Raw genomic sequence first — 27,778 nt, forward strand, 5'->3', positions numbered from 1 at the left:
AGCAAAGCTTGGCAAACAAATTGTTGTGTTGTGATAAAGCTAAAAATAGAACAGGCTTGGATTTATTGTGTATTGTGATAACAGCTAAAAATAGAACAGGGTTAGTAAACAAATCTGTTATGCAATTGTGATAAGGACAAAAATAGAAGCTAGATGTAATATAATAAAGACCCTGATATACAATCAAATCACCTCAAGCCCACAGCACAACAACAATACACCCCTTATTCCAAGGGAAAGGGAGGAGCCCCTCTCCATTGAAGGCAAATACAATCAGGGTGATATAATAGATAAGCCTAGGATTAAGAAGAAAAGGCACTATTACACCAGCACACAGTTACCCCTCCCTCACAGGGGGAACGGACGGAGTTACCCCCGTCCCCTCACGCGCTTCCCCCTTCCTACCCACACTAGCCTAAGTCCGTCTGTAGTGTGGGGCTAGCGACCGGGAACACAGAGCGCCATTCACGGGTAGCGCAACAAAGTGCGGAAAATATCATAAATTCAACGGACAAAGCGGACCAATGAGAGAGCGAGTTGAGGGATAAGAGCGCGTTTTCCCCATGTGCGCGGATTTGACGGTGCGTACGCGCGTTGCAAGGCCAGGAGATTTCACGCACACACACACACACACACACACACCGGAGCGGAGCTACTCCATAGCATTTAACAGGGGTATTTTGAGCAAATAAAGAATTACAAGCTTCTCTCCTTCTAGCTCCAGTGTGATAAAGGAAAACCCAATCAGTTCCTGACAGCAGTTCAGACCCTCAACATCTATCTACCCCTACAACCTCAGCACCTAACTAGTGATAAGTACAGCTAAGTTATACCTTTGCAACTAAACTACCAACCTAGTGATACAAACAGTGTTGGCTGTTAGGCTAGAACGCCTCAAGTGACAAACCATTCATTTTTAGTACTGTATAACTTTGTGCCCCGCCGTTGAACCGTTGACCCGATGGACCAGCCGCAAGCCCCAGGAGGTGATCAAGCCCCAGGATGGCTCCAGGATGACCCTCAGCCGGCCCCAGCCGAGTACCGCAAGCTGATGCTGAGCAATCTGCCGGAGTATAGAGGGCCGCCCAAGCAATCCTGGTCGTCACATATCCGCAGACTCGAGATGTCATGGGCGGTTTACCGCGTGCCACCTCATGATTCCCTCAACCGCCGCAACGCCCTCCTACTGTCACTGGTAGGGCAAGCGGCGGAAATGGCGTCCCATCTGTTTGGCGAGGCAGGCCAAGCCTTGACCTACGAGCAGGTCAAGGCCGAGTGTGAAATGCTATTTCGTCCTGCTTTTGAATCCCAAACGCTTAAACAAGCGTTTAGGGATTACAAGCAACACTCGACAGAACCGATACAGGCGTACATATCCACTAAATGTGCCCTGTATCGGGACGCCTACAGCCATGAGGATCTTGAGTTGTTGGTGGACGAATTAAATCGTGGAATTCGTAACGCCAATGTAAAACGCATCATGATGGGACATGAAATTACGAGTGTACCTGAGTACACTCGTAAGGCCATGTTTACCGTCACCATGATCACAAAGCAACTGAAAGAAGGTGTGTGCCTAGTAGACTCTACTGACGGGCTGACTAGATCGGCCAGCATCCAGTTGCCCCAGTATGATGATTCGGAGCCAATGGAGATTGGCGCCTTGGCTCCGGGTCTCCACCAGATGGGGAAGGTCGCTCCAGATGACAAGGTTCCAGGTCGCTGCTTCCGCTGCCAGGGGAGAGGCCACCGAGCTCGAGACTGCCCAACGCCTGTGGAAGTTAGCCTAGAGGAGAGACGCACCCAGCCACGCCGTGACCGTTCTGCCAAGTGCGAGCGTTGCCACTATGATGGTCACACGGCGGCCGATTGTAGAGCTGACTGGGCCCAGGTAGCCAGCCGCAGGCGCACCGCCGATAAGGGCGCCCCTCCAGGGAAGCCCAGCAGAGTGGCCCACATGGAAGGGAGCGCGCCCCCAGCACCACCACAGCAAGCAGCCGCCCCCAAAGCTGCGGACCGAGCCGATGGGATGCCGCAGTTTGGGACTGTCCCCGCTAGGATCAACGTACTGGGCGGCGCGGCTGAACCCAACCGGGTTGGCCTAGGCTTCAGCCTCAACCACCTGGGGCCAGAGCTGATACAACCCAACAACATCGCCGAGCCAGAGATTCTGAGGCCCCAGCCTTTTAGCCTCAACATGATGGAACCTGCCCGACTGAGCCTACCCAGCAAGAGTGGAGGGGCGCTATCCAGCGTCCCTGAGACGGTGTACAGGGAGGCCCTGGCGGCCGCTGAACGAGAGAGGCAGGAGGCGCTAGCCAGCGCCTCAGCATCGATGTATGGGACGCCACCCGGCGTCGCCACCTGGGATGACGGGGGGGTGCTATCCAGCGCCTCCCACCTGGTGCCTGGGGCGACAACCGTCGCCGCCACCGAGATACCTGGATCCTGGAACGAGCCAGCCTCCAACCTGATGTCTGGGGCGACAACCGTCGCCGCCACCGAGATACCTGGATCCTGGAACGAGCCAGCCTCCAACCTGATGTCTGGGGCGACAACCGTCGCCGCCACCGAGAGACCTGAGTCCTGGAACGAGCCAGCAGTCCCAGAGGAAGGGGTGACACCCGTCACCCCCAGTCAGCCAGCGCCACCAGCCTGCAGGGAGAGCCCAGCTACATGCCATCCAGAGCCCCCTGCCAGCCGAAGGAACCCAGCTGCCCAACACCAGGATAAGTTGAATTTGTTAAATGTGTTGTATCCAAGCTATTGTAAAACCCCAGCCTTGCCTGTGCCCCCTGCACCAGAGGCTGGGGAGATTGAAATTTGGGAAAATAAGGACTTGCCTGTGCCACATGCACCTGAGTTCCTAGGGCAGGGGAGGGAAGTGAGTAAGGGCGAGCCTGTGCCACATGCACTTCAGCCCCATGCCACTGGGCATGCCTTGGACAAGGGAAGGGAGCACTTGGGGCTAGGGGAGCCGACACCCAGGCAAGCGCCAGTCGCTTGCCAGTCTGTCATTGGGGAGGGTATCGGGGTGCCCCGGCCGCACAAAGATAACGCTCAATGGAAACTTGTATCTAGCCAGGAGCAGCCAAGCCGTGTCCAGCCACAAGAAGCAGCCGTGACCAGAGCTGAAGATTCCCAGCCGCGTGTGCGAGGTAGATGGTTGCCTGGAAGCCTCTCCCATTGGTGGATGGTCCTGTGGGGCCTCCTGCTGGCAGCCGTGTGGCCTACAACCAGCTACGTCCTGGTGGGATGGGACTGTGCCAACCCCACCCATGTCACATCCTACAATAAAGAAAAGATGTGTAACACGGAGCCCCTACACCAGGAGGTGCCCCTGGGCCATGAAGTGCACGTCCTGCAGCAGGTCAAGGTGAGGGAAACAACCGGGTACAGTTGCCAGCTCACCGTGTCCCAGTGGACATTCAGGTGTGGGGTATGGGGTCACCTCAAGGTGACCTCGGTCCCCACCCTCATGAGGCCAACCAAGATAGACCCAGAAGCGTGCCGAGACCTGGCCAGGAACCGAGTCTACACGCTGCCAGGCAAGACCCAGCCACTGACGTTCCAGCTGAACCATCCCCTGTTCTTCACCATTGACATGGTGGGCGCCCTCGTCAACAGCCCCGAGGGGGTGGGTTGTGAAGGGGAGGACGTCCACTTCGAGGGCCAGCTGTACCGCAATGAATTAGTGCTCCAGGAACGACGGCTGCTGGTCAAGGAAGAGACCTACGTGGTAGAGGATGGACGGGTGGAGTCCCAATCTGACCACCTGACCCTGGAGTGTCCCCATTCTGAGCTGTCCTGCATCACTGGGGAAGCAACCTACGTGTGGGACCACCTGGGGAGAGATTGCCCCTTGAGGCTGATCCGCAGCCTCCAGCCCAGCCTAGTGATGGATGCATACCTGGTTGACCATCAGGTTCAGTTTTTCATCAACATGACCAACCCCACCTCGATTGTGAACTGCGACTTCGAGGCCCATGCCACCAACCATCCAGCGTTGTTCGTGGCAGCTGACCCAGCTGCGGCTGCGCTGCCCAGAGTGTCGGCTAGGGATGTTGACGTCCCCCTACAAGCCCAAATACATGCAGGTTATATTGGGTTTACCCTGGAAACGCGCATGAAAAGCACAGCAGCAGAAGAAGTAGCGGCCAACTGCTGGAAGCTCCAGCAACTAGACCCGGCCCACCCAGTGCGTGTCCAGGGGAGCACGTTCTCGGTACTGAGGGGAGACATCCTGCTGCAGCTGACCTGCCAACGCCATAAATACGTTGTCCGCGAACACAAGGAGTGTTGGGACAAAGTGCCAGTAGAACCCACAGGATTTGTAGACGCTGTGACACGAGTATATAGTGAGCACGCCACCAAGATCCCCTGCTCCTCCACATACCCCCTGACTGTGCACGCGGAGGAAGGCTGGATAGAGTTAACCCCCGCTCCTAAGAAGAGGCCACCCCCGCTGGATACGCCTAAGCAATTGTTGACAGAGCCCTTAGATGACTTCAGTTCAGGGGGCTTGTATTCGCAGGCTGAGTTGAACGACTGGCAACAACTGCTGGCGTTCCCAGCATACAAGAGCGCCATGCTGACCGGCCTATCCTATGGCTCCTGCGTTCAGCAAGGCAGCTGTTCGGCCACAGGAGACCATGGGATAGTGTCCTACAACATTGACCGACTGGGGGAGGAAGGAGAGGCCGCCCTGGATGTCTGGGCTGGATTTAGACAAGCTATCCACGAGTGGGGAGATGGCGCAGCCATACTGTGCTTGCTGTTGTTGATCCTCAAACTGCTGGGGGACCTAACCATCATTTCTCTGGCAGCAGCACAAGGAGGCGTCCGAGCAGCCCTGAATGCGATGTCACAAGTGTTCCTGTACCATCCAGCTTTGTATAGGAAAGCTCTGGCTAGAGCCAGGCTCACCCATGCCAAGTCCCGGGACTTTTCAGTAGACTGGGATGCCATTCCCATCGGCAGGGAAGCAGCCGAGGAAATGGTGTCTATGCAATCAGCTGATAGCGGGCATGACCGCCCAGGTAGGCCAGGACCGCCCTCTGGCAGACCCCGCGGCCCCTCAGGAGGACAGGCCGCTGCCCAGACGATCAACCTGGCAGCCAGCGCCCCAGCCGCTGCCAACAACAACCAGCAGGCCCCACTGCTGACCGTTCCAGCAACAACGGTGCCACCTGCCAACCTGACACCTGCCGGCGCCGAACAACGTGTCCAACCAAAGCCAGCCTCTGCCTTCTATCCCACGTTGGGAGCCCATCAACCCTGAGAAAACACTCACCACTAGGATTCCATTGAATCATTATCGTTTGTATATATCTTAGCCCTAAGGAGCGGACCGAAGGCCTCAACCACTGTCGGAAGTCTGGTAGGGAAACCCTCTCCCAGCCTTCCGAGGGGAGAGTTGTGGTATTCGGCAACCGTGAGCCATGCCTATGGCACCCCTGAACTGGGGTTCGGTGGAGGGTCAATGGCCCTCCCCCGAGTCCTGGGGAAGGGGTCTGACGACCCCCTCCATATGCTTAAAATTAATGATTGAATCTGTCATGTTTATTATGGTTAACTGTATTCTTAATTCTCCCCCACCCTTTCCAGGGATGGGGGATCATTATTGCCCAAACTGACTATTGTATATGTGTTATAATGCTTTTGTTATGATTATTTATTCCTATCCATGTATTCATTGTTTGTTGTATATAGCTTTAGTATCCTTTAAACCTTCAATAAAGTGACAACTGAAATAGATGTTGATCATTATCTAGTGAATGCTAGAGAAGCGTAGCTTCTCTATAGTAAGGTGTCCACGTCTGTCACACTGCCGTAATCTAATTGAACTCCGGTGTCTGCCATTTATCCTCGGCGGATACCACAATATATTTAACATTATCTTATTATACATTTTACTAAAGAAACAAAACATTATAAAAGGTCACAAAAGGGTCCAAGTTAGCAAATTTGGAGGAAAAACAGTTTTATTCCTATGTCAAAATGCCGTGCAATCAAAGTTTTTGTTGTTTTCATGCCAAAATTTGTATACGAAAATTATGGGAAAAGTTATGAATAGTCAATAAAAGTTATGAAACACTATTATAAACATTGAACCGCAGGTTTCAATGATGTATCATGGCACAATCCTGCAGTATCCATGCCATCACTATCCAAGCTGGCAGGGGATGCAGTTATCCTGGACAATCACTATACTAACCCGGTATTATTTCATAGCTGTACAATATTGAATGTAGAATTTATGTGGATATTGTGACAGGGCAAAAATTGTCGTCAATTTTGGAAGCTAAAATGAACATGATTTATTGGTCACTTCACTAAGGGGAGGGGATGTGATGGGGTTAAGGAGGGTTAGTGGGGGAGCTTATTATTTTAGCCAGCTGTAAGTTCACTTTATTAGAGTACATGGGAATCTGGAGTAAGTTCCAAGTTATAATAAATCCATTGGTGGCAAAGATACTCTACAGATAACCGGTATATAGTGTGTCTGTAAAACAGTGTGCTATCCGTACACTCCACTACCTCCTTAACACTGTCACATTTTAGTAGCGAAGCTGCTCTACCTACCTATGTCTGTCCGTCGGTTCCTTTGAAAGTCTACGTGATGGAAATGTTATTTATTATAGACTGCTGATTGTTTTATCTGTCGGTAAGTTTGTCAGTTTACACAAGTATTTATATTTAAATCTATTTTGTAAAATGGTTTCGAGATTTTCTATTATCTCTTACATCTCTTTCTTTTTTTTCTTTTTATACGGACACTATTCATCTCCTTTATAAATATCTTTGTCCGTTTGTCTATCCTTTATTTTTTATGCTTCGCTACTTATTGTTAAAATTAATAATAATCATTTCAGATTTGTACACCATCAAGATCAGCCTTCATAACTGGAAAATATCCATTTCACATTGGTAATAACAATTTATTTTACCTTTAGCGGATACGCCACCAGAGAGATAGCGGGGGGGGGGGAGTCGACCATTCTCTTCATTTCATTTCAGTTGCAGTTCAATTCAAATTAATAAAGTAGTAAAAATATATATTTTATTTTGAGGGGGGGGGGGGTGGATTTTTGTAGATACATTTTTTCTTGGGAGGATAGATGTACCCTCCCTAAAATAGTTAAAAGCCTTTCTTGGACTTATAAAAAGCTACTATTTAAAGGAAAACCATATTGTGAGACACACACAAAGACAGACATATTTAAGGATTAGCGAGCGTGCTAAGTGGGCATACTTTATATTGAAATTCACTTTCTTCTCTTATTTTTTCAAGGTTTACTCCCCCCCTAGCAAAATCCTGTGTACGCCTCTAGTTATACCATATTCTTATTTATCTTTTCATTTAATTAGTTTAATCAATTTTCAATTTTACAGGGAGACATTATGATGTTTTGAAGCCACTATCCCCTACAGGAAAATATTATTATTTTTATATTTTATATAACATCTCTATAACTGTATACATACATATATGTATTCTCACTAATTATTTTTATACCTGGTAAAATCAAAACATAATTTATAATCTTGTAGTATTATAAGTTGTGAATTTAAGTAAATATTGTTCAATATATGTAATGTATATTCAAAAAGTATTATTACAATTAAAATTTTTTACAATAAACAAGAAAGTATGTTTTGTTTTTGGAGTTCAGAATCATATTTTATTTTTAAATTCTTCTATAAAGCATAAATATTCTTTTTCCCTCGACAAAAACTACTATCTATTTCTTTGAAGTGTAAGATTTCAACTAAACTGATTAAGTTTTCATTTATAGGGAAGCTTTATATAGGTCAGGATATTCTAATTTTATATTTAATCCTTGGGATGGTTTCAGGCCATTATGTACCCTATCTACCCCATTGAATACAGAATCCCCTTGATACTAGGGTCGCATCCGCTAGTATATTATAAACTAGGCACTTTAAATGTCTCTACGACACCTATCTATTTTGCTATAAAGTCTCTACGATACCTCATTATATTGCGTTGAAGTCTCTAGGCCAAAAAAAATTTTAATATTTTTTTTTGTGATTTCTCTTGGGTAGGTGGTGTTACCCTCCCCCCAAAAAGTTATAAACCTTCCCAGTACCTATGATAAGCTACCCTGCTACGGAGAACCCAATCGGTTCAACGGTTAGTGAGATCCTTCAGTACAGACAAACAGATACAAAGGCAAACAGACATGCTGTTACTTCATTATAAGGATTAAAAATAATATAATGAAGGATTATCAATAAACCACACAATTTTACCACAAGAACTGGTCAAGTTAGGATATCAGACACACATGGTTGGAAAATGGCATCTAGGTAATTATTTTCTGGTATGGCTTTAAAACCGATTAATATCCGCTGGATTAGAATCGATTAGTCATACTTAAAACCATGTTTAGGATCGTATTGCAGAAATTTTTAATGAATAATAATCATAAGATTAATACCAGTTTTGTTAGCCCGGACCTTCGTCCATTTGGTGCCAATTAAACATGTTTAAAATTTTTACTTTTTGATTTTTATATCCGCAACAAGCTATCTATAATTTGAGGCTATAGATAACTAATTTACATCTGTCTAACTGTTCCAATATATTCAAACAGATTATTGCAAATAATAAATGATTAATTCAGATAAAATATTTATAACATTTGAGGAATATACTTAAGAATATTACCAATTATTTGGAGACTACCTGTTTTTAACTAACCATTCAAATTCATTCTGACATAAGGACAGGTGGAGGGATTCTAAGCGTTATCTAATACGCTTTGCATTTAAAAAAGCCATATTCTGAAACTTTATCTTTTTTATAGGATATTGTGCCCCTGAATATTTACCCACAAGAAGGGGTTTCCAAACCTTCTTGGGTATGTGGGCTGGTAATGCTGATTATTATACTCATGCCAGGTATGTAAAGTAAAGAATCGTTAGATTTAAAATTAAAATTTTTTTTAGTACAAGGGTCTTTTGTCTGAGGCTTAAGATCTAAAAAACTCCTGCATCGATTGAGTTTCCTATTTAAAATTCACATAGCTTCTGTGGTAGATTTAAACCATTCTTTTTTCAGCTTTAAGTTTTGGTATTTTTTAAAGCTAGTTTCTGTCTCTTCCAATACAGTGCCCCTAGTGGCTATTGACGTGGTCGCTAGTCTATATACAAAAGTAGTACGTCTGTCCATCTTCTTAAACTTAAGATTCGGTAACTGCTGAATCTGATCTGATAAGGTTGTGCTTATTGGTCTTACGATGGTTTTAAGTTATTTTGTTTGGTAGTGGGACACCTCAAACCACCCCCCCCAAAAAAAAAAAAATCTTGATTTCTTTTATCCTAGTTCTTTAAGAATGATCAAATTTGTCCCAAAAATTACTGTGTTTCTGTTTGTCGGTCCTCTAGAAAAGCAAATTTTCTTGATGGCAATATCTCTATTCCTCTCTCTTCTATACACCCCTTTCTCTCTCTTATCAATTTCCATCTATCTACTTCTCCTTATGTACCTCTTTGTTTTACTTAACGAGCTTTATCCTTATTTAATTTTATTGAAATGCAATTATTCTTAATCCAGGGCTGGAAGAGACTTGTTTGGCGCTTATGACTTCTTTGATGGTGAAACTGTTGCAAGAGAATATGAAAATATATATTCTACTAATATCTATGGGTAACATTTATAACTCTTTATATCTAGTTTCGAAGCAAAGCTACTTTCCATCTGATCTGTTTGTTATATGCATTCATTGCACGAAGCATTTGTTTACAATATTTATTATCCTACTCTGTAACTTTGGGAGTCTCCTTCAATTTCAAGTAATCATCTAGAGCATCAGAGCATCATTCTCTTTTAATGGGATGCAATACTCTAAACCCAACTAACAGATATACGGTAACATTCAATAGACAACCAACTATTTGATTGGACTACCTTTGTCTAGAAGTTCTAACTGTGTTGTAATTACTTGCGCTAAGGCACCCACATTCTTTCACTACAAGTGTTACGTTTCAGACAATGCAGTACTAGGTACTATTTTTAACATCTCTAGTATGCTGATGTGTGAAACTGACTTAAACCCCACACCTCCCTGACAGCAAGCAGGCGTGATATAATTTACGCTAATGCTGTTGGTTGCTAATTATCATCAAAGATAGTATTGCAGCTAAAAATAAAAAAATTAAGCCATCCTTAATTTCAGTGATAGAACAGTTGAAATACTGAATGAAATAGGAGAGGAGACTAAAGAAAATCCTGACGAAGTTAAACCATTCTTTATCTATCTACCTTTCCAGGTTATAACTTTCAGATCATATTTTAAGAAAATATTTCCATGGCCCGTGTTATTATATGCCAATTGATCCAGGGATCTAAAGGAATAAGACAATAGCCGATAAATTGATGTACATCCCTAATCATAATACACAAAATTACCTCTTCTGTAGATTACAATTAATTGTTGTAACGTCTGGACACCCAACTATGAACCAATCAATCAAAATTCAATAAAAGTTCTCAAAATTATTAAGCCAACACATAAGAAAACTTTGGGGACTAGTGAATAAACAACCTAATGTCCCTTACCTCCCTGCCATAATCTACTTACATTGTGATCATAGTTCATCAGATGGCTACTGTTTGTATAGTACATTTTTTTTCAAAAAAGGGTCTACCTCAAGTTTTGCAAATATTTTGAATAAAATGAAATAAATAAAGCAAAGACATTTTAAAAATTTTAGTAGTGGTTTTTTGCCTTTACACTTGATAAACTTGTCAAAATTTTGGCAGCTTGATTTATGCCTGAAAACTATATCCATTCTCTTGGGGTGAGCTATTTGGTATTAAACTCATATCAAAGGCTTTGTTGAAGTCATAATAATGCGTTTAGATATGGCAAGGATTGCTGCCGTTTAGTATAAACTTGATTGATGATTGCTATAATAGTTATTTATTGCATTGCATTAATAGACAGCTCTGGGCAGATTTAAAAAGAAAAAGATTTGAACAAATTTTGTTAGCCCTGAAGGGCCGAAGTCCTAAACTAACAAAACTTGTATTTATTTATTATTTTTATTTCAATGATGGTTGAAAATTGTTTTTAATACGATGCTATACATGATTTTTAAGTATGGGTGAGAACCGGTTTTAATCCAGCGGATATTAGCCATACTGGAAAAAAATTTAATTTCTTTCTAAAGAAAGTTGAGGGACTAGAGAAGAATTACTTTTACTTTTCTAGACTCCTCATTCCCCAATCCAGCCAACTTTAGAGAGCTTTAGAAATATCAACAAAACAGCAAATCAGGCCAGGTACAAAAAAATGATACTGATGTCTGAAATTACTATTTCAACAAAGAAATTTGAGTAAAACAAATGTTTTTAAAAAATACATCCATATAACTATCCGTCTGGCTGTACTTTTAGTTAATTGTTATAGCAAAACGCAGCTGTATTCTACTGCCATTTTAGCCCACCAACCTGAACCAAATATTTTATATCAATTTAGATCCTATGACTTCAAATAGAGTTTCTATAAATATATTTAGTAACCTAATATTTGTATAGAGATGTGCATGGAGCTATGGTGTTGGATATGGATATTGCCATTGGAAAAATTGTTCAGGCTTTAAAGGAACATTTCTATCCATATTCTATCCAAAATTTTAAGTACATTTTTTCTTTGAGAACTGTTAATAATTTGTGGGTAAAATTCAAATTTAAATGAACTATAGAGAGTAGACAGAAATAAGAAAATTTCAGAAGCTTCCCCTAATTAATATCCTAATAGCTACAAAGTAAACCTCAATGTTTTGTTGATTCATAGGCAGACTGATAGTCAGAGAGATACACTGACTATATGAAGTGTTTGAATCTTTTTTTAAAAAAATGACATCATACTGGCCTACCATTGATCAATAAAAAAGTCTACTGGTTTACCATTGGTAATTTGGTCTGTGTTGTATTGGCCTATCATTTGTTATTTGTATTGTATAAAGTAATTTTTTATAGGCACTATAGAGAGCTTAAGAAGTGTTAAGAAAATAATAATTATTGATGAGAATCTTCAAAAGAATTTTCAGACTTCTATCTTTTAAAGCAGCTCAATTGAATTAAAGTTAAACCTGGTCAAAGACATCTTCATATCAAGAAATGCGTTAAATTAATAACAAAATAATATCTACAGAAAACTTACATATGTTTTAAAATATAATTTAAAATTGTAAAAAATGTCCCTTTAAAAAATTAGGATAATGATTTATACGATAATACAATAATAGTATTCACATCTGATAACGGAGCTTCTATCAAACATGGAGGTTCAAACTGGCCTTTACGTGGTGGTAAGGTGAGATTTAGGTTTTTCATGGGTTCTAAGTGACAATGAATTGATGAACGCCACCTTTGTACAGTACATGCTCCATCCTTGTTATATTTTAGAATACTCTATGGGAAGGAGGCACTAGAGTTCCTACCTTTGTACATGCTCCATCCTTGTTAGACAACAGCTCTTATATTAATGAAAGGTGTAGTATTTGATAATTTTCAAATTAAATGATTTTCTAACTTAATTGTAGTTACATTTTTATTTACCTCTAACCTTAGTTCCAACAACCAAGAATACCTTATTAGAGCCAATATCTCATTTTCTTTTCAAACAACCAGGAATTAGGTTAAGTAGCAGATAACCGACCCTAGGATTGCAAGAGATTTGTCTGTAAATGTACATAGTAATTTGGCCATGTAACTCCCACTACTCTAACTTTTAATGAAATACATCTCACAAAGTAGCAGCAGAAACCATTAAATTATGACATGGTAATGAGCAGAGATTCAAACGCATCCCATCACCTCTCTGACAATGAGTGTTTGTGAATTGTGTAAGGTCAGGGTCATAGATCAATTCGGGAATAGTCCCTTTCGTAACATCGCTGCATATGGGGCGATTCGTCGTATTTTTAAAATGGCTTTTTATAGGTTATATTGGGTTAGGTGATTGCCCCCACAGGGTTAGGTAATTGGCTCCGCAGGGGCTAGAAATAGAAGAAAAGCTACTGTGAAAAATACGAAGAATCGCCCCATAAGGTGCGATGTTATGAAAGGGACTATACCCATAATTCTAGTTCAAGCCCTATCCCAAATGGAACTTTCTATATTTAGCTTTCTTCCATTCTCAGAAATTTCTAATATGTTTTTACTTTTTCCTGATAATGTCACAGAGATATAATTTGCTATTAGAAACATGATTAAACGAATTAGAATCATATAATACCTAACTTTTCCTAGTTTATATAATGGATGTAATTCCCATTTTTTTTGTATAGGATGATGCATATGACTGATTGGATGCCTACATTCTTGAAACTGGCAGGTATTGCCAATTAATTTAAAAACGTTGTAGAGTAGGTTCATAATCCAAGCAGTATTATTGAAAAATGCTTATTTTTATGACAATCTTACGTTTAAGACTTACTGCTTTGCCTATAAGATTGTTATTGCATGCTTATTGACGAATAGCAGTACTCTCATACAGAAAGTTGAAAGTTAAATGTTTATAAAATAATTCTCATATTCTAATATATTCAGGATTTAAAGGGAACGCAACAAAACAGCTGAATTTGGATGGAGTTAATCAATGGAATTCAATTTCTAATAATAAGAAGTATGTTTTTGGGTAGCGAAGCTATTCTATTAATAAATTATTCTTGTAAATCTGTGAGAAAGTCTATCAATTATAATGTACTTACGTCACCTTTGATGTGCTTAAAAAATATATTTTCTTTTTTTCTCATTTTACACTAATAGGTATCTCACTTTGTCTGTTGGTCAATACGACAGTCCGTAACGCTATGGGGTTAAATTTTATTTACTTCCATTTAGGTTCCATTTTAAAAATTTCTCTTAGTTAATAAGCACTATGTATGATTTATTATGTATTATTCAAACATGATCAAGATATTTAACCATAAGTGGTTTCTTTTTCTGCTCCGCTATTGCACTTGTTTGACATACTTGTTCTTGTTTTCCAGAGATTCTCGAACAGAACTGGTATACAATATCAAAGACGATGAAGGAGCAATAAGGTAAATTATCATTTTGGACTCGCCCTATAGAATTAAAACCACGCACAAGGATTTTATTTTAGTTTTGTAATAGTCATAGTCAACTCTTCAACCTAATATACAAAAAACAATTCTTCTTTGTTAAAAAAATATACATCTTTATTTTTAGAGTTGGGGATTATAAGCTGTTATATGGAAAGCCTTCTCTGATGGGATGGTACAAGTCCGACATTATGCCTGTGAAATGTCTGAAATGGATGAATAGTGTTCCACCGACCAAGGAAAAACAAATATATATTTATATTTTATACATACATACAATCAAGGAGGTATGGGAAAGTAGATTGTAAATTAAACTGCTACCTAAACTTATATTATCTTATTTTTTTTGCTCAAAAACTTTAATCCGGTACTTTTAATTATTGCTCAGTTCCAAACCAGAAGTGTCCAAACTTTACAACCATGATGTTAATATACAGAAAGGGAAGTGGGTTTTATAAGCATGTATTTATTTTTCATTGTCTTATCCCTTAAGATCCCTGTCATACAATTAATCTAAGAAATTTATTATTTTAATTGGCTTTAATATACCACTGCAGGGGGGGAGAACAAGAATAACTTTTTTCTTTTGAGTGAAAGTTAAAGGATTAACCTCAGAAATAAAGTTGATGACTTATAATTAAACAGGCATAGAGATATGCCAATGGAAATAAATCTTGAGAGATTAATTAAGTGTAAAGGCCCTATAACTACAAATGTATATTCTCTTTTACATGCCTGATTGATATATCTGAAGATTGTTAATAACAACATAGGACTACATTGCAGACACCTAATTTTTAAATTGTATTCCCTTTACCTGTAAGTCCTAACTTTATATGATTTTAAGTTTTGTCTGTATTTGTGCCAATTCATTTCTCCAGCATTGCTCTTTTTTAATGAAGGATATCTGACATGGCATCATAAGGTATAAATTTTGTCGTCTTCAACGTATTTCATTACATAATATCTTCTGTGTTGGAATGATTTTTCTTGTATTCCCTGGCAAGTTCGAACCCATTAATTTCCTTTTCCTTACACCAGAGAATGAGTGTGTTACGCGGCATTCCTAACTATCTCCGCGCTTCGCTTGTAAACAAACAAAGGCGCGCACATTTTTTCCTTGTTGATTCCCATGTGAAGAGCTACGTGAATAAAAATAATGTATTGGATGGATATACATGCGCTCTAATCCGTGGAAGATCTCAAATAAGCCTTCCTGCTTAGTTTGACATCATAATGTGGTAAGAATTTATCTTAATTCTTAATAATAAGTGTAGTATGGTATATTTTTACGAAGAAATTTAAAACATTAATTTTTCAACAAATAGACCATTTAACTGCTAACTTTTGACATACGAATATTTTCCTTAATTTTATTGATCATTTGAATCTAAAATTATCAATTTCTGATGCTATTTAATATGTTTCGTGCCAATTTAAAGTTTTTTAGAAATTTTATATTTTTAATTAAATTGAAATCACGCAACCTCGATATACAAAAATAATAAACCATTAATGCTATGTAATTAATCTTTATATTTTTGTTTTAGATTCACCGTTTTCATGGTAATAAATACACATTTGTAAACATTCACATGTTGGTCATTCGGAGGGCTTGGAGATTAAGATTTCGTGTACGGCAAGGCATGCGTACCGAAACATCTTCACTGTAAAGAAGAAAAATCAGTTACCGAGATCCTTCGCTACATATCAGATGTACTACACAAGACAAATATACCAACATCCTATTTTTTTTTATAAGGATAACTTTGTTTTCAAAGGGTGTGAACAAAATAAAATTGAAGCAAAAATTTAGCCAAGCCTGGGATAACAGGTTCGAGTCCAAATATCGTAGAGAATATAGAAGATGGATGAGAGAAAATGGAGCTATTGCGCCTAGGAATATAAGGTATGTTATAGCAATGGATTTATTATTACTTGGATCTGACACAAGATTATCATGTACTCTTATGTTGTGAAACTTGTTGGTGGCTAAAATAATGATCCTCTTTACCCAATCACCTCCCTTCCCCTCCTACTGGATGAACGAACTGACCAATAAATGATGTCCATGTTATCAACCTAAATTAAATAAATTTTTCACCTGTTATAATATTCACGTATAATGTCCATTGTTAAATCATTCCAAAATTCAAAGTTAAAAATCACTGAATAGTACCATGAAATGATTTATTTTGTGCTTTACATAACTTGGTATTTTATTTATTTACTATTAGCTACACCAAGTAGAAGCCTCTAGGGGCACTTAAGGTAAAGGGGGGGAAGAGTCACCTTCTTCCATTTTCAATTTTAGACGTATGAAAAGCTCCATTGCACCCTATTGGTACAGCGTTTAGAGAGATCCTTTGGTACAGACAGACCGACACACATGAGCACAAAGACAGACATTCTGTTACTTTTAAAGGGATTGTCCTATTTTTAGAACTGATGATTGCAGTGGCAGAGTAAAGCTTGTTGAAATTATTCACAGGTAATCTCCCTCTGTCAAAACTGTTGGCAATTCCATTGTATTCTTTCCAGCTATTATTTACAGCCTGGCCCCTAAAAGGTATTTTTTTGCGGCCCATCTTGCTTGATAAATCATTAAATATTAAGAATTTTTTATAGGATTTCTTTGAATTTAGAGATATTTGCAGCATATGCATTATTCACCAAGAAATATGGGCTGTAAACCCTAAAAATACTTTTTTGTGGGTCTCACTGAATAGTTTAGACAAAAATATTTGAAGAATTGACACTGAATAAAATAGATTTTAACCTAAAGAAACTATTATCAATTGATTTTAAAATATACGCATATTAGCCTCGGAAAAAATATGCTTAAATGTTACATTCTTTCAATGATTTCTGCTTCTAGTAATAAAATCATGGGATCTAGAGGGATAAGACAATGACCGAAAAAAAATCATGTACATCCTTAGTGATGATACACAATAAATACTATTACTGGTTGAAATGTTTAGACACTCAACTTAATGAACCAACCAATCAAAATTCAATAAAATATCCCAAAGTTGTTAAGCCAATAAGAAAACGTTATCATAAAACTTTGGGTACTATTGTAATAATTCGCAGGTTTAGTTAGCTTGAAAAATATAAAATCTTAGAATCTAACAATATAAATTATAATTTTAGACCCAACAGAACATTAGAATCATTAGAACTGAATATAGATGATGGCACTCTAGATGATGATGATGAAAGTGGTTCAGACCAAAAATATCTTGAACCAGAGGAGCCAAGATATAATTCTGCTCAGCTTGAAAAGTAGGATTTTGGAGGCATTAAAATTTTAAAACCCAAGTGTTGGGCTGACTCGTTCTTGTGAGAAAAGCACTTCAATAACTAATCTTGCACAATCCTGGAACTCTGTATATTTCCACACTAGTGTTAAAAATAAAATTTTGCTGACAGATACATTTAAGACTTAAAGTGTTTCAAATAAATTCAATTCTCTTACTGTCATTGATTGGACTTTCATTCTTGTTCTTTAATTTAGGCTTAAATTTGTGAATTGGACTGAAATATTGGAAACATCCCCAATATACCTGTTTAATCTGCGGACAGATCCACTAGAAACTGATAATCTGGCAGATAGACATCCTGATATTGTACAACAATTGAAGTAAGTACACATTAAGATCTGGACAATTATTAAAGATTCAGGCTGCTAGTCATTAAATCCTAATTTATGATTTATTTAAGCAGCAGACTATTATACAACAATAAAGAAAATAACTCTTCCTTTCAGTGTACTTGAAGATAGGATGTAACCTGTTTTGAGATTATTAAAGGTCTCAAAAGGTCTTATTAAAAATTCTTGTTATTTGTTGAAGGAACAGACTGTTGTATCGTATAGAAGAAAGCATAACTCTTCCTGACTGACAGTGTACTAGAATATAGAGTGCATTATTTAAGGTTCCGAATTGTTAAAAAATCCTTGTTATTTATTTAAGGAACAGACTATTGTACCACACAGAAAGCATAACTCTTCCTGATAGTATACCAGAAGATAGAAGAGGACATCCCAAGAATTTCAACAATAATTTGGGAACAGGATGGTGTATTCCAAAATAAAATTTAAATGTTTGGCAAATACAAATGTAGAATAGTTATTTATTGAATCGTATTATAGATAGCTTTGTGCAGATATTAAAATTAAAAATTATAAGATTAAACTAGTTTTGGTTTTTTTTTGTGTAAAAGTGTTTGTAATACGATGTTCTACATGATTTTTGGATCTACTGCAGTTCACGGTAAAATATTTTACCGTGAACTGCAGTAGATCCTGATTTTTCAGTATGGCTGAGAACCGGTTCTAATCCAGCGGATATCAATCGGTTTTGAAGCCATACTGGAATATTTACCTAGAAATTAAACTCTACCAACATACATCTGGCCATATCCTACAGTAAGACCCACGAAAAAGTATCTTTTATGGTATACAGCCTTTATTTCTTAATGTATCATCAAAAGTAGCATATGTTCTTGTTCTCTGTACAATTTTACACCAGATAAAGAAAAAAAATTATTTCAAGTATATATCAACGGAGGTTTTAAAGGCCAAAGTTTCTAAAAAGCTCTTGAGAATTATATTCATAAAAAGAACGCGCACCAACTATTCTATACCTCAATAAGAAAAAATCAACACATCAGGTACCGAATATTTTCGTTTATTGGCATAAACATCATCAGAGTCTAAAAAAATATAAATTTTTTTTGCAAAACATATCATTAACCTCAAAAGACACCAAAAATAGGTGTAAAAAATGCTTTTAACTTAAAACCTCAGTCACTTTTTCAAAACTTTAGCTCTAAAAATCTCCGTTGTTAATGTAGGTAAATATTTTTTTGTATATTCTTTTGTGAAAATATATAGAGAACAAGGACATATACTACTTTTGATGATACATTAAGAAATAAAGGCTGTTTACCCTAAAAGATACTTTTTCGTGGGTCTTACTGTATATTAAGCTAGCCTAGTAGTTATGCTGTCCTAAGCTGTATACCTGTTTATCATGTAAGGCTATGAAAACTCATAGGCTAGCTTAAACAATCTGAATATCTAAAAAAAAACTTTATCTACTGTAATCTTTAAAAATCATTCATTTGTACTGTACATTATTCAATTTGACTATCAATAAATCTAAGACTTTCATCTTTTCATTTAAAAAAAATATAATAAACTAAATAAAAATAGTTTCTTTTATCATTTAAATCCTATATAGCTTTATGCTTAATGCTTTATGTACAATTAATCAAGACTAAAATTTTATTAATGTTAATGATGTATCAAACAACATTATCCTCTTTAAAAAAAACGGCTAGCAATACCTATACAATTTCAATGTTTAATTCGATTACAATTATAAGTATAAAGAAGACAGACCTGACATAATATAAACATAACAATAATCAAATAACACTACTACAGTCTTATGTTGACATAACAATACAGTTTTTGATTGGGTATTTAATTTAATGATATTACAACAATGATAAATGATAAAGGATACTATGCCAGTCACAAACACCCAACTTTAATTTCATTTTTATTCACATAATTTTACGTGATTTGGTAGTTCCTCTTGTATGGTGCAAAAGCTGAAAAAGCCAAATTTATGACAAACATATGATTACGACATGTCGATAAGATGTCACCCATATGTTACTTAAGTTAATAACATCACAAAAGTTTAACACGTTTTGTTTTGTTATTTTAATTGATATAATCCCCAAATTCTTTAAAGAGATATTTATGTAATAGTTATTAAGCATTTTTGACGTAGTTACGAGAGAATTTTCTAACTATAAACATCATTTGAATGTTTTTGTTATAATATTAAAATGTAAGTGTTTTTTTCATAGATTAATAAATTTATGCCTCACTTGTTCGTTTTGAAACTATTTTTAAACAAGACATACAACATTTATAAAAAGCAGCTCGATAAATAGTGATGGACAAACATAGAGCAACAGCGCTCCTCGTAATTTCTTTTAAAGTATCGACTAAAAATTTTGTTTTTTCGGACGTATATATAAGGCTTTATAGATACTACGCTTAAGCTTAGTTGCCTTAATCACCAGTTTAAAAGGTGAACTGAAATTAGTTTCCGAATGTGAACACATTTTCCTAGGTGTTTCCCAATCCTATCTCAATATTTGCTACTAGCTAAAAAACCTTCAAACTTAAAAAAAAATCAAAATTTGAATGTATTAACGATTTATACATTATACATTCAAAGTTTTAATTTTTCAAATTTTGATTTTTTTTTGGAAGTTGGAAGGTTTTTTAGCTAGTAGCAAATATTGAGATAGGATTGGGAAACACCTAGGAAAATGTGTTCACATTCGGAAACTAATTTCAGTTCACCGTTTAAAATGAATCGCTTAGGCTGATTAAGGGTGTCAAATTATTGTTAAAAATTAAATTAAATGATCTAATTAGTATGTAATTTCAGGTAATTACAGTCCAAAGTTTTTAAAAAATATATTTTTTTGGTTTACTTCTATTTAAAACAAATATATCCTACAGTATAAGTAACAGGATGTCTGGGTGTATAAGAACATACTATTCGTGAGATGAAATATTCCTACCTAGAAATATCTATGAATAACTTTTCTCTACATGCAAACAAATAACTATAATATAATATATGTGCTAAGCTATATAAGTTGGAAAGAATTTTAATGTATATAGTAAATTTGAAATCTGCATAAAATCTTTAGAATTTTTTTTTTATAAAATTAGTTTTTTTTTAATTCTTTATTTTAAAGCGCAAATACAATTTAAGTTAATTAATTTTGACCAATAGGATAGGTGGATTGGAAACTACCTGAGCTCTAATTGGTTGAATGATGTACGAAACTTAAGATTCTCCAATCAGAGCGCAGATTGTTTTCAACCCACCAATCACAGATGTCAAAATTAATTAACTTAAATTGTAATTGCGCTTTTAGATAAAGAATTATACAAAAAACGAATTTTATAAAAGAAAATCCTTAAAATTTTAGGCAGATTTCAAATCTATTATATACATTAAAATTCTTTCCAACTTATATAGCTTAATATGTACAGTATATTGTAAATTATTAAAATTAAGGCATCTTAGTAATACAAATTATGTGCATCCTGAAGGATATTAAATATTGTATAATGATTCCCTTGACTATAGGATATAATTAGGTAAAAGTGTAACAACATTTCTATAGTCACTGACATAAAGTAAGTACTGCCGTTTAACTCATCAAAAATAAAGCGCTTTCCCTCAAAGTGCCTGTCGAGCCATCCCCCCACTTTATTTTTTTTTTAAAGGAGGGTGTTTAGTTTATTCGTAACTCCTGCGAGGGACCCTAACCCTGTGGGCTACAAAGTACTTAATATAACCTAACATAACCTGACCGAATGAAATAAATCAAAAATAACTCTCCTTATCTCTCATTTATTTTCAATTTATTTTAAAAATAATGGGAACAGTTTCTTTGCTCAACAAGGTACTTTCGGGGGAAACGTCAAAAGATCTTAAAGAAAGAGTTTCCATTAATTCTTAAGTTTTGGATTTTTTTTCTTGTTAATATGTATTGTATATGATAAATAATATTGAAGAATATTGGTAATTAAGGTGTGTTATCAATGCAGCATAAATATATTATAAACAAGGATGAAACAAGTATAAAGAAGATTATCTGGTAACATAAAAAATAAAATGTTTTTGAAAGTTTTTAAAAGAAAAGCAGTCACACTACCATAGAGTTTTTTTTATACCTAATTATGTAGCATAATGAAGGGAATATTGGCAAGAAGTGTATCTTTTGTATGAGCCAAGATAATCTGTTGTAAAAAGTTTCAGCCATCTATCTTTTACAGAAACCGATTTAATCAGTTGTGAAAAATAAAAGCGGCTAAAAAGCTACTTAAATGCAGTTTACCGCTATGGATGTTTCATACTTAATTCCATATAAAAATTATCTTATCTTCTATCATAAAGCAGTAAGTTTTTTTATCTGAAGCTTACTATCTCGGAAATCTATAGTCCGAATGGTTTGTACTTTTCATGGAAGCTTTCAAAATGTATTGGATTAGTTTTAGGCTATTTTTCTGACCACACCCGCCCTCCCTTACAGGCTAGTGTCGTAGCAACTAGTTATAATGCATAAAGTTTTTTATTAACTACTGAACCAATGCAATGGCAGATAGCTTCTGAAAAGAATAGTTTATCGTTCATTCTCCCCTCATTCTTGCAATATTATACTGATCTATAATTGTAACTGAATTGAATTATTTCTGAACCTTGACAACTAGTGGATAAAAAACGCTAAAAACTACTAACAAGCAGTTTTGTAAGACGTTCCATCATTAAATGTTGTCCATCATGAAATAAAGAGATGATACCCTCTGGGTCCAAGATTAAACAACATGACAACAGGAAAGGTATTAACCATGGAGTCAGAGGGATATTCATTTCTAGTATAGCTTCGATTCCGATTAATATCCCCTGATGGTCCTGAGCCATACTGAAAAATCATGTAATGATAAAAAAAATTACAGTAAGGGTACTAATTAATATTCTTAAGTTTATTACATTCAATTATTAACATTTGCAAATATGAACAATCTAATTATCTAGCTAAGAAACAGATATTTCGGTTGATCAGAAATAAGATACATGAAAATTGAAAAATGAAATAATTTATTCAGAGATAATTGATTTTTATTGATGTATTTTTGACAGTCTGATTTTTAAGAAACATAAGCAAATTTTTTTTATAATCAGAATAATCAATTTTGAACTTCCTAGTAACAGAAGTCAAAATATTTGCCAACATAAAAAAAATTTGAAAAAAAATAAAAACTTTATCCAGTGAAAATGTTTTCTTTTTAAGTTTAAGATTTTTTTTAATAGACACTAGATTCCAGAGATTATATGATATTTCTATAATGAAAGCCTAGGTCCGCATTGAATTATATCAATCAATCAATTAAATTAATCATAAAATATATCTTGTAATTCTTAAGTAACAGGATGTTTGTCTGTCTGTTTGTACCGAAGGATCTCATTATCGCTGAACCAATCGGGTTTTCTTTAACAGGGTAGCTTTTCATAGGTCCCTGGAAGGTTATAGCTATTTTGGGGGAGGGTACCACAACCCTCCCAAGAGAAATCGTCCCTACCTAATATTTACCCCTCCTCCCCCCCCCAAAAAAAAAAAAATATAAGGATCATCCACTACTTGTCTAATAAAATGATACTCGTACTTACATGTACAATATTTACTTAATGATTCGTGATGAAATATCCCCTGGCATACTGATAGTATTAGTTTATGTCAGGAAACATTATGGAGTTATTCCCCAACCTTACTACTACACACATCAAAGTAAGATAAATAGTCTATTTTAAGAAAAATTATATTAAAAACATAGAAAAAATCTACAAAAAAAAAATGAAAAAAATCTGTGAAAATAAAAAGAAATTGGGTTTATTGAATATTTATTTATAACAATTTGGAAAACCCCTAATTAAAACAATATTATTGTAAAGAAGGTTAGCTTAGCTGTGTTTTAAATGATTATAATCAAACGCTTTGTTTAAGTCAGACTGTTAATTCATTGAACGATTCGCGTAATAACCATTTATCTTATTCTGCATTTTGGTATGCGTTTACTTAAGATTTCACTAACTGCCTGACTGAAAATGCTATACTTTTAGTGGAAGTTGCATATATCTTAAAGAGTTTTATATTTCAAATAGCATTTATTAGCGTTTGCAGCCCATATTTCTTGATGATTTATTAAAAGACGCATGCCCTTGTTCTCTGTACATTTCGACATCAGAACATATAAAAATAATTTTTTACATCAATTAACTTTGGAGATTTTTAGAGCTAAAGTTTCGAAAAGGGCCTGAGTAACTTTTTAAGAAACGTGTTTTTTAGTGTGAAATGATGTATTTCTTTAAAAATTTCAATACTTTTTAAAGTCAAGCTGTATATTTCTAAGTATTTTTGGTTGGTACCGTATGGAATAATTTAGAGGAAGAATAATTTAAAGGACTTTTTAAAGGTTGGAACGGGAAAAACTTTGGAGGATTTTTGGGAGGCCTACCAGGAATGGCTCCAGAATCCAGGTACAGGTAAGCTAAGAAGCTTTTTACGGTACATTTTTTAAAAAATACATCAGACTGGCCTGCCACTGGTAATTTCTTTGGTCATTTGTATGGTATGCCGTTATTTTTTATAGGCACTATAAAATCTTCGTAAGTTAGTTTTTGAAAATTTATTGCAACAAAACAAACAAAAATTTTTAACTTTATTAGAATAGAATCAGCGGGAAGCGCGCCGATATTTTGAAGCAGCTTATAGTGCCTATAAAAAAAGATGGCATACAATACATATGACCAATGATAGGCCAGTTTATATTTTACCATAAGTCAATATAAATTTTTACTGGCCTATTATTGGTCATTTGTATTGTATGACGTATTTTTTTGGCATTATAATCTGCTTCCGATAATTTTTAACCTAGTTTAGAAAAATTTTCTCGTATTCATTCGAATCCTGTGGACAGGAACCGGTTCTCATCCATACGAAAAAACTATGTCTAGCATCGTATTATATCCAGCTTTCTATATCCGCGGAAAGCTGTTTAAAATACGAAACGAAAATAACCATTATAATCAAAATTCAATTACATTATTCGTAAAAAAAATTAACCCATAGCGCGAAACCCCAAACACTTTTTGTTGGTTGGTTTTAAAGATTTTTAGGGAAAGGGGGTAATACCTCCTAGAATGTTTTATTATAAAAAATTGAAAAGGGGGAATAAAAATTAAAAATTATTACGATCACCATCCCACCTGGACGTCATTGTCTCTTTTGCAATTAATTTATCTTGTTATAGATTGAAAGAGGACGTATGCTGAACAGATTTTAGATTACAAAGTACACAGCATCATCTAAGTAAGTTTTAAAGTCCGACCTTTTCCGACCTAAGATTCTGAAACAGTTTCTTTGCAAGCCCAAGGAATCAGTTTTGAAATATGTTTCTATTTCATGTAAAATTTATGAAAATAATAAACCATATACAAATTTGGGTGTCAATTTCAGTATCCTAGGTCGAAAAGTATTTTTGACAGTTATGGCCGAATACATGAATAAACTATAAAAAAAACTAACAGGTTTTATGTTAGACCTTTTCGACCTAAGATACTGAAACATTGTCTTTGCAAGCACAAATTTGGGTGTCAGTTTCAGTATCTTAGGTCAAAAAGCATTTTTGACAGTTATGGCCGAATACATGACCGAACATATGAAGGTTTTATGTTATGGTTGCTTCAATTTTACGTCGGGCCGTTGGACGATTAGTTGAAAAATGTCCTATATAAAACTAAATCATTTAAAATTTATTTTGCGTCTGCCTATAACAGTAACATTCTTGTTTCTCAACGAAATATAAAGATTTAAAAGTTTAATTGCATTTAGATGATCTAGGAAATTAAAAAAATGGCGTATCTATCAAAAATCACTTTTATTTACCTCTTTTAAATGTTTTAATTTTTGAATGGTATATTTTTTTAAGTTATGGGATCCGGAATATCTAAAGCAAGACGGGGTCTCCTGTACATCTCCTACAATGGCAAGGTAAAGAGACAAACACACAGACAAATATTAATTATAAAGATTTCTCTTGCGATACTATACTATACAAACTATTTGTTAGTTTGAATAAACTTATATCTATTCCTTTGGACCCATATCCATACGGGGTACTATTTACTTAGCCTAACCTAACCAAAATTAAGCATTAGAATAATTTTTCTTCTCCCTTAACAGCTCGTTGGTGCTCCATAAGTGATATTAGGGAAATTACCTAATTTTCTGCAGAAAATCGTTGAACGTTAATAACAGCATTAAGCCAGACTAAATACAGCAGACAACCAACATTTTGATGTCAATTTTTATCTGGAATTATTGTCTTTGCAATGCAAGTTAATGGGTTTTTACTTTTACTATTCGTTTTATATATTTGTCATAACAGCAGTAAGTCAAATTTTTAATACCTTAAACGCGATTTGAGAAGAATTTCGAATCTACTTACATCCTTACTGACGTTTTGTCGTGCATTATTATATTTTACTGCATCACATTAAATAAAATAGGATTTAGATTTTTTATTTTTCCCCAGGTTCAAAAGTTTATGTTTGACCGGAAGGCAACATCCAGGGACATTCAGGAACAACTGGCTATCTCCTGTGGACTCACTAGGTACATAGATAGATAGATAGATAGATAGATAGATAGATAGATACATAGATACATAGATAGATACATAGATAGATACATAGATATAATTGCATCTAATAATACCTTTTTATTTAGATTGAGTAATGTAATTCTGAACCTAAATCTGATAGATAGATAGATAGATAGATAGATAGATAGATAGAAAGATAGATAGATAGATAGATAGATAGATATATAGATAGATAGATAGAAAGATAGATAGATAGATAGATAGATAGATAGATAGATAGATAGATAGATAGATAGATAGATAGATAGATAGATAGATAGAAAGATAGATAGATAGATAGATAGATAGATAGATAGATAGATAGATAGATAGATAGATAGATAGATACATAGACACATAGATAGATACATAGATAGATACATAGATACATAGATATAATTGCATCTAATTAGGGTTGGGCCGGATATCCGGTGTGGCCGGATATCCGGCCATTTTCAATATCCGGCCGGATACCGGATATTGAAATTATCCGGCCGGATATCCGGCTATATAATTTTTTATACTTTACACCAAAAATCTCTGCTTTTTAAAATTTTTAATGGCTATAACTTTCTTATTATTGAAGCTAGAAGAACATTTTTTATCTTTATGTTTATCTTTATGTAAATTTATATAAGATTTCTGAAGAAATTTTTTTTGCTACTTTAATATATGGTAATTTGGCCGGTTATCCGGCCGGATATCCGGTAATTTGGCCGGATAACCGGATATTTGCCGGATATCCGGCCGGATACCGGATATCCGGCATTTGAAATCAGCCGGATATCCGGTATCCGGCCAAAAAAGTATCCGGCCCAACCCTACATCTAATAATACCTTTTTATTTAGATTGAGTAATGTAATTCTGAACCTAAATCTGATAGATAGATAGATAGATAGATAGATAGATAGAAAGATAGATGGATAGATAGATAGATATATAGATAGAAAAATACATAGATCTAATAATACCTTTTTATCTAGATTGAGTAATGTAATTTTGAAATGTCGAGGAGATGTGATTGCTATTTCTCCCTCTATGCCAAATAATACACCACAGTAAGCAATTATTAAGTAGTGAAGCTACTCTACAATTTCTTGTAGTTCTGTCTGTCTGTCTATTACTCATTACTAATGATTAAGGAAAAATATAAAGAGTATAGTTTAAAGTGTTAGCAAATGATATTATTTATCTAGGGAACCATATACCCTAGAACAAGCTGAGTACAATGTGACTGCCAAAGATATTATTTATCTAGGGAACAATACCCTAGAATATGCTGGGTACAATGTGTCCGCCAATGATATTATTTATCTAGGGAACCATATACCCTAGAACAAGCTGAGTATAATATATCT

The 27,778-nt window shown here is 36.1% G+C and overlaps 2 protein-coding genes across 8 annotated transcripts in view; both read left to right on the forward strand.

Annotated features, from left to right (window-relative positions):
• Nucleotides 1-18,305, forward strand: part of LOC145327441 (arylsulfatase B-like) — a 22,250-nt gene extending 3,945 nt beyond the window's left edge. Inside the window, exons 3-22 of the mRNA XM_080170991.1 lie at nt 6,120-6,220; nt 6,876-6,930; nt 7,396-7,432; nt 8,249-8,334; nt 8,835-8,928; nt 9,584-9,676; nt 10,206-10,299; nt 11,244-11,314; nt 11,570-11,634; nt 12,250-12,350; nt 12,443-12,528; nt 13,327-13,373; nt 13,589-13,664; nt 14,032-14,085; nt 14,234-14,393; nt 15,888-16,015; nt 16,550-16,597; nt 17,263-17,394; nt 17,627-17,752; nt 18,084-18,305. Coding sequence (XP_080027117.1) covers nt 6,120-6,220; nt 6,876-6,930; nt 7,396-7,432; nt 8,249-8,334; nt 8,835-8,928; nt 9,584-9,676; nt 10,206-10,299; nt 11,244-11,314; nt 11,570-11,634; nt 12,250-12,350; nt 12,443-12,528; nt 13,327-13,373; nt 13,589-13,664; nt 14,032-14,085; nt 14,234-14,393; nt 15,888-16,015; nt 16,550-16,597; nt 17,263-17,394; nt 17,627-17,752; nt 18,084-18,204 — 1,775 coding nt within the window. The 3' untranslated portion in view covers nt 18,205-18,305. The remainder of the gene's footprint in view (nt 1-6,119; nt 6,221-6,875; nt 6,931-7,395; nt 7,433-8,248; nt 8,335-8,834; nt 8,929-9,583; nt 9,677-10,205; nt 10,300-11,243; nt 11,315-11,569; nt 11,635-12,249; nt 12,351-12,442; nt 12,529-13,326; nt 13,374-13,588; nt 13,665-14,031; nt 14,086-14,233; nt 14,394-15,887; nt 16,016-16,549; nt 16,598-17,262; nt 17,395-17,626; nt 17,753-18,083) is intronic.
• A 5,166-nt stretch (nt 18,306-23,471) lies between these two features.
• The window catches only part of LOC145328537 (high affinity cGMP-specific 3',5'-cyclic phosphodiesterase 9A-like), a 33,478-nt gene continuing 29,171 nt past the window's right edge, over nt 23,472-27,778 (forward strand). For 4 of the 7 annotated variants that reach the window (XM_080172252.1, XM_080172255.1, XM_080172257.1 and 1 more), the window contains exons 1-6: nt 23,472-23,505; nt 24,191-24,260; nt 25,028-25,086; nt 25,706-25,767; nt 26,312-26,391; nt 27,404-27,478. In XM_080172252.1, the coding sequence (XP_080028378.1) occupies nt 25,708-25,767; nt 26,312-26,391; nt 27,404-27,478 (215 nt within the window). In that variant the 5' untranslated portion in view covers nt 23,472-23,505; nt 24,191-24,260; nt 25,028-25,086; nt 25,706-25,707. The remainder of the gene's footprint in view (nt 23,506-24,190; nt 24,261-25,027; nt 25,087-25,705; nt 25,768-26,311; nt 26,392-27,403; nt 27,479-27,778) is intronic. The other 3 variants (XM_080172253.1, XM_080172256.1, XM_080172258.1) reach the window with 1 other exon arrangement.

This window comes from Acartia tonsa, chromosome 9 (assembly GCF_053477335.1).
Source record: "Acartia tonsa isolate MP-2025a chromosome 9, ASM5347733v1, whole genome shotgun sequence".
NCBI lineage: Eukaryota > Metazoa > Arthropoda > Copepoda > Calanoida > Acartiidae > Acartia > Acartia tonsa.